Source organism: Paroedura picta, chromosome 3, assembly GCF_049243985.1.
Source record: "Paroedura picta isolate Pp20150507F chromosome 3, Ppicta_v3.0, whole genome shotgun sequence".
NCBI classification, from domain to species: Eukaryota; Metazoa; Chordata; class Lepidosauria; order Squamata; family Gekkonidae; genus Paroedura; species Paroedura picta.
In genome coordinates, this window is record NC_135371.1 from 583,351 (window position 1) to 599,444 (window position 16,094).

Here is a 16,094-nt window from a genome sequence, read left to right on the forward strand (position 1 = left end):
GGGGAAGGCCTCGGCCTCTCTGCCCTGTGGCTGGCCCTGCAGAGGAACTGGCTGGCCCCTGGGTGAGATGGGAGGCTGGACTGGAGGGGCCCTCCCTGGCCTGACCCAGCAGGGCTCTTCTGAGGGTCTTCTCAGGGGAAGGCCTCGGCCTCTCTGCCCTGCGGCTGGCCCTGTAGAGGAACTGTCTGGCCCCTGGGTGAGGAAGGAGGCTGGACTGGAGGGACCCTCCCTAGCCTGACCCAGCAGGGCTCTTCTGAGGGTCTTCTCAGGGGAAGGCCTCGGCCTCTCTGCCCTGTGGCTGGCTCTGCAGAGGAACTGGCTGGCCCCTGGGTGAGACGGGAGGCTGGACTGGAGGGACCCTCCCTGGCCTGACCCTGCAGGGCTCTTCTGAGGGTCTTCTCAGGGGAAGGCCTCGGCCTCTCTGCCCTGTGGCTGGCCCTGCAGAGGAACTGGCTGGCCCCTGGGTGAGACGGGAGGCTGGGCTGGAGGGACCCTCCCTGGCCTGACCCTGCAGGGCTCTTCTGAGGGTCTTCTCAGGGGAAGGCCTCGGCCTCTCTGCCCTGTGGCTGGCCCTGCAGAGGAACTGGCTGGCCCCTGGGTGAGACGGGAGGCTGGGCTGGAGGGACCCTCCCTGGTCTGACCCAGCAGGGCTCTTCTGAGGGTCTTCTCAGGGGAAGGCCTCGGCCTCTCTGCCCTGTCGCTGGCCCTGCAGAGGAACTGGCTGGCCCCTGGGTGAGACGGGAGGCTGGGCTGGAGGGACCCTCCTTGATGTGCCTGTGGCCATCACCACATCCTCTGGCAGTGAATTCCATGCAAATCATTCCCTCACAACATGACTGAGCATTTTTTGAATGGCCCCTGGACCCCCTTGTTTCTTGAAAGGGGGGTGGAACTGCATCAGAATTCAGCTGCTGAAATTTCCAAGGATCTGTCTCATACCTGCCGAAAGGCTCTCGCGCTCTGGATACCTTCTATCCCCAAAAGTCGTCTCGGTTTCTAATGTGACCCTGGGCCCAAATCAGGCCTGTAGCTTGACTGAGCCTCCCAACCCTTCGGAACAGACTCCTGGAATCACAGACCAGAGCCCAAGGCGCGAAATGTCCAGGGCCTCTTTATTGTCACGAGACCCCCTTCCCTTTTCCCTCCAGCCCTGAGTGTCACAGAACGGAGTTTGTGGTCCGTCGCATCTCATTTCTTGGCCTCGCCATACTGGTCCAGCAGCCCAGCGACGTCGGTGCGTCCGACCCGGATCCAGCCGTCTTCCTTCATGTGATACACTGCAGGGCAAAGGCAGACACCACACCATCAGTGTAAAATGTGCAAAACCTGCGCAGGCTCTCACCAGACAGCCACACGCTTCTAGGTCTGAGATGAGTGAGAAGGAAAGAGGCCGAAGCAGCTCAAGGGCTAGGGCCAAGAGAACTTACTGTTCACCACCCCTCCGGAGTAGGCGTCCCGGTGGGTGGCATAAGAGATGGCCCGCCGGCCCAGGTCGTAGGCCTCTTCCACGCTGAGGTCGGGGCGGTATCCGCTGTCCAGCACCCCGTAGGCGTAAGTGTTCCCACTTCCCGTGGAAAAGAGGGGGCCCGACAGACGGACCCCGTTGTCATCGATGTAGTAAAGGCCTGGGCCCTGAAGATGATTGGGAGGGAGGGAGGGAGGGAGGGAGGGGAGCTGTGACCTCGGATCTCCGAAGAACAGCAGCTCTTCTCCTCAGAAACTGACTCCCTCCTCCATAACCCTGTGCTGTAGACATGCCCGTCCGTCCCTGGCTTAGACACACGCCCGTCCATCCCTGGCTTGGGCCACTGCTGGTGGGGCCACGGGGGGTCCAGCGCACAAACCAGAGCTGTCCATCCCTAGTGGACGGGGCTCTGCCCTTAGCTGTATCTTTGCCATCGGCTGCATCCTGACCAAAGGCTGCCTCTGTTGGATTTCAGCCTGCCTTGCAGCTATTAACTGAAGGGCTTCTGCCGATAAGGGGGTGGGATTCTCAGACCCCATGGAATCTATGGGTGCCCTTGGAAGGGGGAGCTCTGGCTAGGCTGGAGGGCCCAAAACGCCCATGCTCCCCACCCGCCGGAGGGCAAGCAAAGAGCCCCCATCTCCCCAGTGTCTCCCCCCCACCCAACCCCCCATGCCCACCCTCTTTTCAGCCTCGCTGCTCCCTCCTTGTCCACAGGACTCCCTTTCTCCCCTCCCCCCAGGGGGGCCGCGTGTACCTTTTTGTCCCACCCGCACAGCATGCTGCCCACCGAGAGGCCCATCCCCCGGTACTCGGCCAGCATGTTGGCCAGCAGCTTGGAGGCGGCCGAGACGCTGATCCGCTCCTTGTTGCGCAGGTAATACAGCCTGGAGGAGGGGGAGGGGCAGGGAGAGAGCGGCCATCCAAGCAAGGTCGGTGCCAGATTTGGGGGGGGGGGTGGAGGGCCTCCATCCCCCCCCCCCAGAAGCGCCCCCTCCAGCCCTCCTCTCCACCACTGGGCACCACCCTCCTGCCCCCCCTGCAAAAAATCTGGACAGTGAGTGGCATGGGGAAGAACGGGGGCAGGGCAGGTGCGTGGGGGGGGGCATCGGGCCAGTGGGCCCCAGCAGTACGCCTGGGGCTTCTCTTTCCTCTGCAAAAGGCAGACCCTCCAAGGCCTCAGTCGAACACAGACCCACCTGCAGTGCTTGGCCAGGAGGCGCTCCCAGTACTGGCAGTCGGCCGCACTCCCGGACATGGTGCCCAGCAGGTAGGGGTTGATCTCGATCACCTTGTTGAAGAGCAGGGTGGCTGTGGGGGGGGGGAGGGGAGACAAGAAGGGTGAACCCGAACCCAGTCAAAGACCCCCCTGAGCAACGACCCCACCTGAGAAGGGGATGCTGATTTTAGGCTAAGAAAAATGGCTCTCGAGGAGGCTTATGTGATAATCCAGAATAACTCCCCAAGGAGGGCGAATCACGTGTAACAAATGTATCCAAAAATGACAGCCAGACTAAGGAATGCCACGCTGTGGAAGGAAGAAGGGGGGGGGGGGCTTCAGAGAGTTTCAGGTGGGGGGACCTCAACCTTCTGGCCCCTGTGGGCACCTCTGGGATTTTGACACGTGGGTGGGTGGGTGGGTGGGTGGGTGGGTGCTACCACAAAATGGCTGCCAAGGGAGGTGGAGCCAAGCACAAATGGTCAGGGAGTGAGGTGCCCCCCGTCCGTCCGTCCATCCGCCCGCCCACCCAGCTCTCCATCTGTCTATCATCCATCTGTCTGTGATAGTAAGACTGCCACCTTTTAATCTTATATATTATTTACTTATTTATTACATTTTCAGACCACCCTCTTGACAAGCCGGCTCAGGGTGGTGTACAGAGTAGTTGGTTGTTTTAACCGCAGTTCAGACAATAAAATATAAGGTTAAACTAGTTTTAAAGTGACATCGGTCAAAACCGCAGCAGTTCTTCTGCAGAGCACCGAACAGAGGTGGTTAAAAACTTTCCCAAAGGCCGGCTGAATTGGGAGCCGGTGGAGAAATAAGGAGGTGGCCGGGCGGGATGGGCGGGGCCACGGGTCGATAGAGGGGAGATGTCCGCTTTGCCACCCCCCCCCCTATGCCTGGCGGAAGAGCTCTGCCTTGCAGGCCCTGCGGAACTGTGCCAGTCAGAGGGGACTCTTGCAGCCCACCAGATGCCCAGCTGCACAAGGGGCCCCCTGGCTGCCCCTTGGGGGGTCTGAGGCAAAGTGTTGGCGGGAACCAAGCTGGAGACTCCGGCTCCAAGAGTTTTGCCGCGTTGAGTCAAACAGGTGTGGCAGGTTTCCGCAGAGTTCCAAAAACCTGCAAAACTGTTCTGTAGTTGACAGCAGCACATTGGAAGGGGGCCGTTGGAGGGAGAAGAGGGGGGCAGGAGGACTCACAGATATAGTTGCCGGCCGAAGCCCGCGAGTCGGTGGCCACGATGACCCCTTGCTGGAACTTGAAGGCCAGGGTGGTGGTCCCGTGAGCCAGCTCGATCCGGTGCCCGTCTCCCCTGCCCTCACTGAGGGACTGCAGGAACTCAGAGGGCTGGAAGGGGGGGGGGGGATGGGAGAAGCCAACAGCAAAGGCATGTAATTTTGCCCCCGGGATAACGCCCAGCCCCCTCCTTTCCTCTGGGGACCCCCCTTCACCCCTCCACTGTCTGCCAATTGGGCTGGAGAGGGCAGTGGGGGGGGGGCTCCCTCTGGGCATCCAGCTCCTGGCACAGGCGGTTCTGAGTTCAAGTCCACCCAGAAGCCCTGCTCTTTGATCCTGTTCCTCCTGGAAGTGCTGAAAGGAAAAACTCTCTGCAGATGCTCTGGGACAGCCTCTTCCCTCACTGCCCAAGGCCTGGCAAGGAGTTCGGGGGCTATGCAAAGCACAGTACTGGAATGCAGATGCTAGCCAGAGAATCAAAGGTTGCCAACCTCCAGGCTAGAACTGGCAACCCCCCCAGAATTGCATGGGGTCTCCGGACTTTAGAGAAAATGGTGAGCGGAGTGCAGCTTTACGCCCTGCCGAAGCCCCCCCCCCCAAACCTCCAGGAAATCCCTCCCGGGAGGGGCAGCTCTGCTTCCCCGGCAGCCACGGGGGCAGGGCGCGGGAAAGGCTCTGCACATGCTCAGGGGCTCTCTTGTGACTCGGTCTGGCCGGGATCCGGACTCACCTGCCTGCCGGGGGGGACGGCGAGGCGGGCCTCCCCCGCCCCGAAGGAGTAGTGCGCGACGCCCCCCGCCCGCCGGGACCCCCCGAGGCCGCCCAGCCCGCACACCGCCTCCAGCGCCATCCTGCCCAGCCCGCGCGAAGCGAAGCGAATGCGAAAGCGAAAGCGGCGCCGCCCGCCCCTACCCGCCTCTCCGCCCCCGAACGGGAGGGCGCCCGGGAGACGCCTTTCAAAGGCTCCCGCCGCCGCCGCCGGGGGAGACCGCAGCTGGCCTTTTTCGAGGGGGAGTCCCCCTTTGCCAGACCTCCGCAGGGCTTGGAGCCCGACGTCGCCATCCTTCACTGCAGAGGTCGTGGGGGAGGAGATCACCGTGAAGACGGGAAGGACTTTCCTAGCCCTCCAACCCCAGCAGAGGGCGGAGGGGCTCCGAAAGCAGAGGGGCGCACCGGGCGGCTCCAGCTGGAAGGGTTGGGGTCTTGCAGTCCCAGGGCCGCCCGAGGTCAGCAGCGGCTGGACAGCGCAGGGATCGGCCAGGGACTCATGGGGCGGAGGGGGGCTTGTCGCCCTGGAGCAGTGGAAGAACCCCCCCCCCCCGCCGCTCCTCCTTCCCTCCCAGGCCTAAGTTTGCGCGGGGCCAGAAGGACGCCCGGGGGGTCTGCAGCCCTCCCCCCCCCCGGGGGATTTTTCCTGCACTTCGCATTTGCGCCGCCCTGTGGGGCTCCTCTCCACCACCAGGGGGCGCTGCCCGCGAGGAAGTCACGTGCGCACAGGGACTCCCCGGCCGCGCCAGCCTGCCGCCTCGGATTCTCCCTGGCAACTGATGATGCGCGGCGTGTCCTCCTGGGCCATTGGCCGCTGGAGAGCACACCTTTCCCGAAAGCCCGGGCGCTGCGCACCGCGAGCAAACCCGCCACGCGAATGGGGGGGGGAAGCCCTCCCTAGCCCCCCCCCTCCTGACATGTTTCCCCTCTTCTCGGAACTCGGCCCAACTTTCCCGAGCAACGCTCCTGCTTCGTGGGTTGGCAACTCCCCCCCCCAGCCCAGCTTCCTGCGTTTAGGCCAGCCAAAGGGGAACCCCCCCCCCCGCTCCCGGGGGCTCCAGGGGGAATGAGCGGCCGAATGGGCTGCCAGGCACAGACCTCCGCCTAGGCTCCTGTCCCCCCCCCCCCCCCCGCAATCCCCTGCCGGTGGCAAGGCAGCCCCCAGCTGCAGCACCCTGACGCCATCTGGGCAAGACGGGGAGGGGCACAGAGACGCCCGGGAGGGGAAGCGGGGAACTTGGGGGGGGGGGCAGAGAGGGAGTCGCTCGGCTGAGTAGGAGCCCCCAGGGCTGCAGCAGCAGCAGCAGCAAAAAGGGGCGAACCCCGTCTCAGGTGGACCAACAGAGGCAGCACATCCCGGCCCCAAGTCACAGCCCTGCAGGACACGACGTTGGTCAGTCCGCACCCGGGGGCCTCTCTCGGGGCCTCACGCCCAAAGGACGGGGCAGCGGAGAGCGAGGAGGAGGAGGGCCCGGGGGAGCCTGGGGACCCAGCCCTGGGGGAAAGGCGGAGGGGCCAGGGGGAGCCTGAGAGGAGACAGGATGGGCACGCTTGCAAGGTTGTCCCCTGGAGGAGGGCAGGGAAAGGTTCCTGGTGGCAGCAGAGGGGGGAACCCACAGGGATGGCCTTAAACTACGTGTAGAACGGTACTGGTTAGACATTGTGGGGGGGGGAATGGCAGAGTCAGAGTAGTTCAGCAGTGGAAGGGGCAGCCTCAGGAGGTGGGGAGCTCCCCCTCACTGGCCGTCTTCAAGCAGCGGCTGGACTTGTCCTCAGTGCTTTAGGGTGATCCTGCCCAGAGCAGGGGGTGGGACTGGATGGTCTGCACGGCCACTCCACTTCTAGGATTCTGTCATTTTTCAGGCAGGCTGGCAGAACTCCTGCAAAGGGAGCGATACCAGCGTGGGGGTGGGGGGCGACTTGGGGGCGGGGGGAGCAAAGTACAAAAGAGACAAGGGAATCTCAAGCACCAAGCCATTTTTATTTTCAGGAGTACCAAAGGAAAGAGCTCCCAGCAAAGGAAGTTCTTCCTTGGGAGAAGGGGTGTGTGTGCTTTCTTCCAACACACAAAATTCGGAGGTGCTGGAGCAGTTGTCCTTTCCCTGGTTTTCCAGAGTGTATTTTCAGATGCTGGGATTTGGGATTCCTCTCCCCAACTCACCACACCCTGCCCCACCGCAGGTCCCATGTCCCCACCCCAGTGCCTGAGGCCAAGGAGTCCGTCTTTGGAGCCCAGAACCCCCTCAAAAACCATAAAAAAACTCTTGCCCTGCAGGTCCCATCCCTGACTGGGGGCAGTGAGGAAAGCCAGGGGGGCCTTCAGACAGCCCCACAAGTCCAGGGGGAGACTCAGCCACGACTAGGGGGAAGGTGAGAGGGCCTCTGCCACGGACGCCCACTCTGCAGCCGGCTGGCGCTGCCCTTCTGCCCCGTTCTGCTGGGTCTGCAGCAGCTGCCAGTAGGCACCCCTCTTCCTCAAGAGTTGCGTGTGGGTCCCCTCCTCTCGGATCTGCCCCTCTTCCAGCACCAGGATGCGGTCGGCCCGTTCCACTGTGCGTAGGCGGTGGGAGATCAGCAGCACGGCCCGCCTGGCACGATCCGGCCCCTCGTAGAGTTCCTCCTCCACCTGAAGGAGAAAAGGACGCCTGGGTCACAATTGGTCCCACCCCCAAAACACAGAGAGGAGGGCGGAAACTCCACCCAAAACAATCAAATCTACCAGGAATCCCCTGGGCAAGCACAGAGTCATGTCTGACCCTTGGGGTGACGCCCTCCAGCGTTTTCATGGCAGACTCAATACGGGGCGGTTTGCCAGTGCCTTGGGGTGGGGGTAGGATGGGGATAAAACAAAAATGCATCTGATCCTCAGACATTTTGCACGAACGGAGTTCCACGGTGGCCAGACCAGCCTGCTCCCTGCCCAGAGCTCAACTCGCTCACCTGCAGCTGACTCTCCGTGTCAAGGGCGCTGGTGGCGTCATCCAGGATCAGCACTTGGGGGTCTCGGATCAGAGCCCGAGCAATGGCGACCACCTGCCTCTGTCCCCCGGAGATCTGGCCCCCCGTTTCCCCAGCATCTGCAGGAAGAGGAACGATTTCAGAGGCCTTCCTTCGATGCTCTTTCCAGGCGCAATTCAGCCTCAGCACCTCCCCGAGGCCCCTCCTGAACTCTGAGCCCCCCCCCCCCCCCAGGATACCACCCACTCCCAGATTCGACCCAAGGAGATATCCTCTCTTTCTGTCTCCTCACCCCCTTCTGGAGATTTCCCAGAGACAAGAAATTGTGTCTATTTAAACACTCAAACTGAAATCCTAAAGGGGATTGAACCTGTGGCCTTCTGCACCACAGTCCCTCAGCTGAGTCTGCTGGAGGACCACGTTTGGTGAGGCCACGGACTCGGGGTAAGCCCTGGACCTGGGGAACCACAGAGAGGGTGACTCTGGGAGGGCACCTCTACCTGTGTTGTAGCCGTGGCTCAGCCCCTCGATGAATCCGTGTGCCCCAGCTCTTTGGGCCGCCTGCCTCACCTCCTCGGGACTCCTCTCCCCCAGTCCATACGCAATGTTCCCCTGCAGGGACCTCGCAAACAGCACCGGGGTCTGGCTCACCAGCGCCACCTGCAGGGCGGGAGGAAAGCTTGAGTGGGTCTGCACAGCTTGACCAGGTCTAGAATCTGTGGCCTGGAGAGCTGCTGGAAGCTTCAAGGTAATGGAAATGCTTTGGGAATCCACAACGTAACATCTGGCAGGGCACATAGAGAGGGACGGACGGACGGACGGGAGGACTGTGTTTCGCCCAGTGTTGTGCAGTTCCAAAAGTATGCTTGGAAACGTATTCATTTTAAGGAGTACTTTGAAACTTTGGATACTGGCAGTTGTTCTCTGTACCACACAGACCTCCACGGTCTTGGACATGGTGTTGCAAAAGGGAAGGGAGGAAGGCCGGTGGTTGGCAAGCAGCTATTCCTCCAGGGGCATGCCTGGCCGTAAGTTGACCCCACGGAGGCCAGGTGCTGCGAAGTGGGAGATAGAATCATAATAGAATCATAGAGCTGGAAGGGGCCATACAGGCCATCTAGTCCAACCCCCTGCTCAACGCAGGATTAGCCCTAAGCATCCTAAAGATGTAGCGGCAAGGCCTAAGGTCTGAGAAGAAGGAAAGTGGGGGACGGGGAGGGAGGAGAGAGAGAGAGAGGGAAAAACCTTGGGCGTGGGAAGGGTGGTCTGTGATTCTAAGGGTGGATGTTTATTTATTCTTTCGGTTTCTATCCTGCCACTTGCCGGAGCAGACCTGTTCCATCACAGCCTGATTTCATGCCAATACTGAAGCTATGCCTCATATTCCAGGTTGGGTCTGGTCTCTGCCAACTCAAATCCTACTGGACAGAATCATGGAAGGGATCTCCGCGGTCATCTAGTCCAACCCTCTGAAGAATGCAGGAGATTCACAACTACTAAACCTTCCATCCTGTTGATTGTTCCACCCCTTGGGACCCGGTGAGAAAGGCAGACTATACAGAACATATAAATGAGATGACAGGAGAATTTAATTCTGGGGCCGCCCAGGGGGAATCTGAAGGGGTGCCTGTCTCTCATCATATCAGTCCTGCAGGTGGAGGTGGGGGACCTCCGTCACCCCTAATTCTGTGGGAGAGACACGGCCCCTACCTTGCGATGCAGGAAGCCGTGCTCATATTCCCGCAGGTCTCTCCCGTCCAGCATCACGCGTCCTCGCTCCGGGTCGTAGAACCGCACCAGCAGGGCCCCCAGGGTGCTCTTCCCAGACCCCGAGGGGCCAACCAGGGCAGTCACGGTGCCTGGGCGCAGCTCCAGGGTCACCCCCTGCGTGGGAGGGAAGGCACGGGGGGGCTCGTACTCAGGGACAGAACCCGGACCTCCGACCGGACAGGGGCAGACCGCGCTCTCCGGAACATGCAGTGATATCAGAGGCCCTCTTCACCCAAAGTGGACAAGGCTCCTTTGATTCTCGTCTCCAGGGGAATGCTCCCGGGCCCTTCATGACCCCCTTGCTTGGGGCCTCTGCCCCCCCCCCATCTCAGCCCCCCTCCAGGTACCTTCAGCACCAGAGTATCCTCCCGGTCCGGATACGAGAACCAGACGTCCTGCAAGAGGACATGGCCCCGCAGATCGGGGGGTGCCAGTGTCCCTGAGGGGCTGATCTGGGGCGACCGGTCCATGTACTCAAAAATCTTCTCCGAGGATCCAAGAGCTTTTTGCACATTTGGGTAATAAAAGAGGAGGGCCTGGGGGAGGGGGAGAGAAGCCAGAGGGGGAGGTTCAAGGACAAGCAGTCAAGAAGGGCCCCACACAATCTCCCCTCTTATTCCAGTCCACTCACCTAAGAACATAAGAGGCCATGTTGGATCAGGCCAATGGCCCATCCAGTCCGACACTCCATGCCACAAAGTGGGCCAAACCCAGGGGCCTTCAGGAGGCCCCCAGCAGCTTCAGCAGCCCTCCCACTCTAGCCCCACAAGCACCCAGCAGACAGAGCATCGCAGCCCCAGACAGTGGGAGACCCTGTGGGCTGCTTTTCTCCCATCCTCCCCACCCCCACCCCACATGTGCCCCCAACTCACCCCCACTGCTGCGGAGAACTGCACCTCGTAGAGGACAAAGGTCACCAGGTCTCCGCTGCTCACCTCCCCCTGTGAGACCAGGCGGCCCCCGTAATACAGAATCCCCACTTTGAGCGCCAGTCCTGAGATCTGGAGGGGGAGAAGGAAGAGGAGCTGCCTGGGAAAACCGCTTTCCCTTCTCACAGGACTGGGGTCTCCAACCTTTCTGAGCCTGTGGACACCTTCGGAATCTGGCGCAGAGGACGCAACCACAAAATGGCTGCTGTGGGAGGCGGAGTCAGCCACAAAATGGTTATCTTCCATCACTCAGCAAAGATCCTTGTGCTGCAGGGGCAGCAGAAATCTGTATAGTCCATCAATGGCTCTTTGAGGGCACCAGGAAACTTGTCTGTGGGTGACATGGGCCCTTGGGCACCGTGTCGGGGAGGCCTGCTTTATGATCCCCAGGGCCTCCCCTCCCCTCACCCACCCAACCAGGCCTACCCTTGCAGAGGGTACCCTTGCCCAATTCCTGCCCTGGTGCTGCGTTGCCTGCCCAGAAAAGCAAAGGGATCCGTGGCATCGCTTACGCTGGTGGTCCACAGGGAGGTGGCGTAGGCCGCGGCCTCCCACTTGTTGAGCCTGTAAGTCTCCTGCAGCTTCTCCTCGTAGTGCCTGGCAGCTCCCTCCTCGTTGGCAAAGCTGCGGACGGTGGAGATGGCCTGGAAGATCTCCACCGCCACTTCACTGGCCTTGGCCAGGGACTCCTGCACCTGACGGGCCAAGTTCTGCAGGGGACAAAGAGAGGCTGTGAGGCAACACGCTTTCCTCTGGGCAGAGAGACGGTGGGGGGGGGGGTCAGCAGAGGGGTCAAGGAGGGAACCACACTTTAATCAAGAATATACGTTTAACAATATCCAAACATGCTGGAGGTCCTACCTATTGTGACTCTGTGAGAGTGTTTCAGTTTTTAAAAAATTCTTTCGTTTACTAAAGAAATCTTTTTTCTGCCTCCAACTATTTACCTCTCGGGTAGTAAAATTTAAGGTTTGTGCGCTACAGTCTCCCTGAATGCAACAGGGTGCATCTTTTTCTCCTGGGCATGCTTGCTATTTTTCTTCTATGGAGCAAAGATATTTCTACTTTCGAATCTCAGAAATATGCCAAAGAATGCAGAATGATAAGCTAATCCCTATCTATCCGTGGTTCTTATATATTTGTGAAACAGTCCTGGGGGTGGAGACTGTCCTCCCCTGTCCGAGACGGAATAGGCCCAATCAGGGTGTGGCCAGAGGGAGGGCCGCACCCTGATCCATAGATGGAATGGAAAGGAGACAATTCTCAGGGCACTCTGATGGCCGGACGCTTAACCTCCACCCCCATAGATGACCAAATGTAGCTACTGGGAACCAAAACTGCTCCAGGGCATTAAGTGGAGCCAGGACTGACTGGGGCCCATCCTTGAAGACTGTCTCCCTGAAGTGTTTTGATTAACAAAAAGGAAAAGAGAAGAGAACATGCAGAGTGCCCTTGCAGGAGCTATAGCAGCAGCAAAAGGAAAACTTTTTTGTACTCTGCTTTTTACTACCCGAAGGAGTCTCAAAGTGGCTTTCAATGTCCTTCCTTTCCTCTTCCCACAACAGGCATCTTGTGAGGTAGGTGGGGTTGAGAGAGCCCTGAGAGAACTGTGTCAGGGTACTGGTGGAGGCATTTAAATGCTCCCAAACAGCTGATCTGAAGAGACAGGGGTATCTCCTCACATTAGCTGCTTGTCCGGCAGTGGCTGAATTGGCTGGTCGTGAAACACCTGAATCAAAATCTCAATGTCAGTAAGATTTGAAGAATGGTTTCTTGTACCCCTGTGAGGTAGATGGGGCTAAGAGAGTTCCGAGAGAACTGGGACTAGCTGGCTGCATGTGGAGGAGGAATGGGGAATCAAACTGGGAGCCAGTTTGGTATAGCGGTTAGGAGTGCGGACTTCTAATCTGGCATGCCAGGTTCGCTTCTGCGCTCCCCCACATGCAGCCAGCTGGGTGACCTTGGGCTCACCACGGCACTGATAAAACTGTTCTGACCCAGCAGTAATATCTGGGCTCTCTCAGCCTCACCCACCCCACAGGGTGTCTGTTGTGGGGAGAGGAATGGGAAGATGACTGTAAGCCGCTCTGAGCCTCCTTCGGGTAGGGAAAAGCGGCATATAAGAACCAACCTTCTTCTTCTTCTATTTGGTGGAGTCTTCCTCCCCGCAGACCCCTTTGAGGTCTGTGGGAGAGTGATTTAAAGACATTCAGGGGGGTCTTTCTCAATTAGCCAACAAACTCTAATGTGCGATTCAGTTTGGATGAGTCCAGACAATACCCAAATCAGCAGGTCACCCCAGGGAGCACCGCATGAAAGGAAACATTTCCAGGTCACAATGGAGGGACCTCCGTGGAGCTTCATCCGTCACCCCCTTTCCCCACAGACCCAGCCTCCTGGGGAAGCTCCCGTGGGGGGGCACAGGACTGGCCCCCCTTATGGGACGGAGGGCCGTATAATCCTGCCCAGGGCGTCCTGAGGCGCGTGCGTACCTGGTGGAATTTCCCTAAGAGCTTCGGCAGGAGGAGGAGGAAGGGCAGCCCCAGGGTGACCCCCAAGGCCAGGGGCACGGAGACCCACAGCATCATGGCGTAGAGGAAGACCCCCCGGGCCAGGTACCACATCAGCAGGCTCAGGTCCCCCGAGAGGGCTTCGCTCGTGGCGTCCGTGTCCGAGGTGATGCGGGACACAACGTCTCCTGGAAGGGGGAAGGGAGTCGTTGGGGGAGGAGGAAAAGGGGGAAGGAGTCCAGGACGCCGCTCACGAGAACGAGGGGAGACGGCTTGGAGGCACCCAGGAAGAGGGCGGGAGTGGAAAGGGCTCCTCGGCTCAGGAATCCGTCCATGGATCCGCCTTACCCTCAACCAGACCCCCCCCCCCCCGGCCCATCAAGGCCAGTCTGGTCTACCCATTCTGGCTACGGCTCTCCAGGGTCTGAGGCAGAAAAGGGTCTCTCACATCCTCTGTCCCCTGGGCCTCTTCAACAGGAGACCCGTTGAACGGGGGACCTTCTGCATGCCCAGCAGAAGCCCTGGCACTGAGGGGCAGACCCACCCTCTCCATCTGGCACTGCTGCCCCCACCCCACCCCCGCAGGAGGAGCTCTTAGCCACAAGGCAGGGCTGGAACACTCCGTCTGGGGCAGGCGTGCTCTGTCTTCTGGGTGCTTATGGGGGGCCACAGGGGGGCGCTTCTGGGGGTCTGGCCCTGTGGGAGGCTTCTCTTATGTCTATATGCTTGAGGCAGTGATGCACCATATCCTAGGTCCTTTGGGGGCTAGAGTGGGAGGAAGGTTTCTGGGCTTCTGGCCCCGCTGGTGGATCTCCTGATGGCCCCTGAATGACCCACAGAGTGTGGGACTAACAACCCCCAGCCGTCGCCCCCTGAGTGGGCGTCTCCCGGGAGTCGAGGGGCGGGGCTTCACCTGTGCGGTTGGTGCTGAAGAAGCCGATTTCCTGGTGCAGGACGGAGCTGAAGGCCGTGCTCTGGAGGCGGGTGTGGATCCGGTTCATGGTGGCGTTGTACAGGCAGTCGCAGAGGAACTCAGTCAGGGCACTGCGGGGGGAGAGGAGGAGAAGGCTGAGCCCCCCCCCACACACACACCAACCATTTCCTTTGCCTCCTGCCCCCCCCAGCCCCCACCTGCCCCATCCTCTCCCTACCTGCCCAGCGTGAGGAGAGACATCATCCAGAGCGCTCGCTCAAAGGCGGAAGAGCCGGCCTCGGTCGAGATCCAGTCGGTCATGCGCCCCGTGTAGTACGGGACAGCCATCTCCCCTGGAGAAGAACAGGGCAGCCCTCAGGCCTCTGGCGGGGGGGGGGTCTTGGGGAGGGAAGGGGGGCTTAGGGGGAGCTGGCTTTGTGTTTTCAAGGATCTACCAGGCTGGCACCGAGCTCTGCTATCAACCGGCAGAACTCACAACTACGAGGCCTTGTGGCAGCCCGAAACACAACTGAGCTTTGAAATCAAGAGAGCTGCCCCGAATTCCCTGTGTTGGGAGCATTGGGTGGGTCCTCTGGGTAAATGTGGGGGAGGGGTGGCTGACCACCACTGAACCTTGCTTAGGGAACCCCCCCAAAGTGACGCCCACCAGTCCCCCCTCCTTGCCGGCCAATTCTTGCCGGCCCTGGACACTCACCCAGAGAGGAGGCCACCACCAGGCCCGCGATGGCCACCAACCGCAGCGCATCGGGACTCAGGCAGGAGAGGAGGCGGCCCAAGGATGCCGAGGAGGGTCGCTGCTCCCCCTCCCCGGGGTCAGGGGGCGCCAGGTGGTGCCACAGGAGGGCCGCCAGCCCCACCGCGAGGTAGCTCAGGAGCAAAACATCCGCCCGGGCCCAGTTGTGCACCAGCTCCGTGGCGCCCCCGGCCGGCCGGAGCAGGTATTGCAAGGTGGCCCCGGCGGGCGCCAGGAGGCCGAGGAGAGCAGCGGCGGGCCCCAAGGCGTCTCGGAGCGCGCCCGGGAGCGCATCTTCTGCGCGGCATCCGAGCGCATGAGCCGAGAGGGTCAGCAGCGCGCAGCGCACCAGGGCGGCGGCCCAGCAGAGCAGCAGGGGGCTCCCCCAGGACGGCCGCAGCGCCCCCCAGGCCAGGCGGAGGGCCACGAAGTCCAGCACCGGCGCCGCCACCAGCAGCCCGGCCCACGGCAGCGCCACGCCGCCCTTCATCTCCGCTCAGCGGCCCCTTGGCAAAGTCCCCGCGAAGTGCAGCCGTCGGAACACAGAGGAGGACAGAGACCTGCAAAAGCAGGCACAGCCCCGACGGGCTTCCGAGGCGGAATTGCGGCGGTGGCGCCCTTCCCCCTCGCGAGCCCCCCAACCACCGGGTTTCCGCCGCGGAAAATCTCCCCAACGGGAGCCGATTCGGTTTGGGACGGAGACGGAGGCGCCGCTAAAGCGCACCGAGGGAGCGAGCAGGGCGCCCTCTGGCGGACACCCGCCGCACCGCGCCTCTCGGCAAACGGGGGAAATCCCCCTTTCGGGCTGCAAATGCCATTCTCGGGGGGGGGGGGGGAGGAGACCGATCGCGCCTCCGCGGCCCCCCTCCGCCTCTTTCCCGGGAATCCCCTTCCAGCCGCCGCCGGCTTCGAGGAATATCGGCCGCTTCTGGGAAGTGGAAAACGAAAGTAGCCGGCCGAGGGGGAGGGAGCAGAAATCACGTGGGGGGGAAACAGCAGCCGTGGGCGGCGGGGGGGGGGGATGGAGAGCCGCCGCCAAAAGCTCCTTGCTTTCCCCTGGCAGGACGGCCGGGCCCCGGTGATAGGCGGGGGTTCAACCGGTGAGACAAGGCAGTTAGGGTGACAGATTGATTCTTGCCGGCATTTCCCAGCCCCCCCCCCCCCCCCCGCTAGGGCTTCAAGGCAAGAGCCCCGGAGAGGCGGCTGGCCACTGCCTGGCTCTGCTTAGCCCCCTGCGACACGTGAGGCCTCCCAGGGCCGACCCCGCTGAGCTTGCAAGATCTGTGGAGACGGGTGTTGAACTCCGACCAGGGGAAACCCAGGGTCAGACGCCCCAAGCTGCAGTACAGCTGTATGGGTGGGTCGCCCGACGCCAATCTGTCTCTCAAGGCCTACCTTACATGGTTGTTGTGAGGTTAAAACTGATGTGTCCAGAGCTTCTTAAAAAAATGTACTTGGTGAAATAAACCCAGATCAGACAGGTGGACTCCTGCAAAGAAGTGAGCCGTGACTCACGAAAGCCCCCCCCCCCAGCCACATTCAGAGGGATCTTTACGGCCCTCCCGG

The 16,094-nt window shown here is 61.2% G+C and overlaps 2 protein-coding genes across 3 annotated transcripts in view; both read right to left on the reverse strand.

The window, feature by feature from the left end:
- The window catches only part of LOC143833794 (uncharacterized), a 32,878-nt gene extending 17,399 nt beyond the window's left edge, over positions 1-15,479 (reverse strand). The window contains exons 1-13 of the mRNA XM_077330019.1: positions 14,490-15,479; positions 14,013-14,127; positions 13,775-13,905; positions 12,844-13,049; positions 10,864-11,061; positions 10,295-10,423; positions 9,770-9,958; positions 9,363-9,536; positions 8,153-8,312; positions 7,635-7,771; positions 7,055-7,320; positions 6,593-6,613; positions 6,066-6,189 (exon numbers count right to left, since the gene is read on the reverse strand). Of these exons, the coding sequence (XP_077186134.1) occupies positions 6,066-6,189; positions 6,593-6,613; positions 7,055-7,320; positions 7,635-7,771; positions 8,153-8,312; positions 9,363-9,536; positions 9,770-9,958; positions 10,295-10,423; positions 10,864-11,061; positions 12,844-13,049; positions 13,775-13,905; positions 14,013-14,127; positions 14,490-15,018 (2,379 nt within the window). The 5' untranslated portion in view covers positions 15,019-15,479. The remainder of the gene's footprint in view (positions 1-6,065; positions 6,190-6,592; positions 6,614-7,054; positions 7,321-7,634; positions 7,772-8,152; positions 8,313-9,362; positions 9,537-9,769; positions 9,959-10,294; positions 10,424-10,863; positions 11,062-12,843; positions 13,050-13,774; positions 13,906-14,012; positions 14,128-14,489) is intronic.
- Positions 1,096-5,354, reverse strand: PSMB8 (proteasome 20S subunit beta 8). 2 transcript variants are annotated; one of them, XM_077330699.1, is made up of 6 exons: positions 4,839-5,354; positions 3,890-4,037; positions 2,665-2,776; positions 2,223-2,352; positions 1,428-1,632; positions 1,096-1,277 (listed from the first exon to the last, which is right to left on the reverse strand). In XM_077330699.1, exons 1-6 carry the CDS (start codon positions 4,986-4,988, stop codon positions 1,189-1,191), a joined length of 834 nt encoding a protein of 277 aa, XP_077186814.1. In that variant the 5' UTR covers positions 4,989-5,354; the 3' UTR covers positions 1,096-1,188. The 2 variants fall into 2 exon arrangements, with proteins under 2 accessions (XP_077186814.1, XP_077186815.1); XM_077330700.1 differs by lacking the exon at positions 4,839-5,354 and adding an exon at positions 4,657-4,815.
- Positions 15,480-16,094: the final 615 nt, after the last annotated feature.

What these genes read in the sequence shown, in the direction of transcription:
- PSMB8 (XM_077330699.1), bottom strand. Translation starts at nt 4,988, where the DNA reads ATGGCGACGTCGGGCTCCAAGCCCTGCGGAGGTCTGGCAAAGGGGGAC. An exon ending in GTTCGGGGGCGGAGAGGCGG is followed by an intron (nt 4,038 to 4,838) that starts GTAGGGGCGGGC and finishes CCCCCCTTCCAG; the next exon opens with CCCTCTGAGTTCCTGCAGTC. An exon ending in CTCCGGAGGGGTGGTGAACA is followed by an intron (nt 1,278 to 1,427) that starts GTAAGTTCTCTT and finishes TTTGCCCTGCAG; the next exon opens with TGTATCACATGAAGGAAGAC.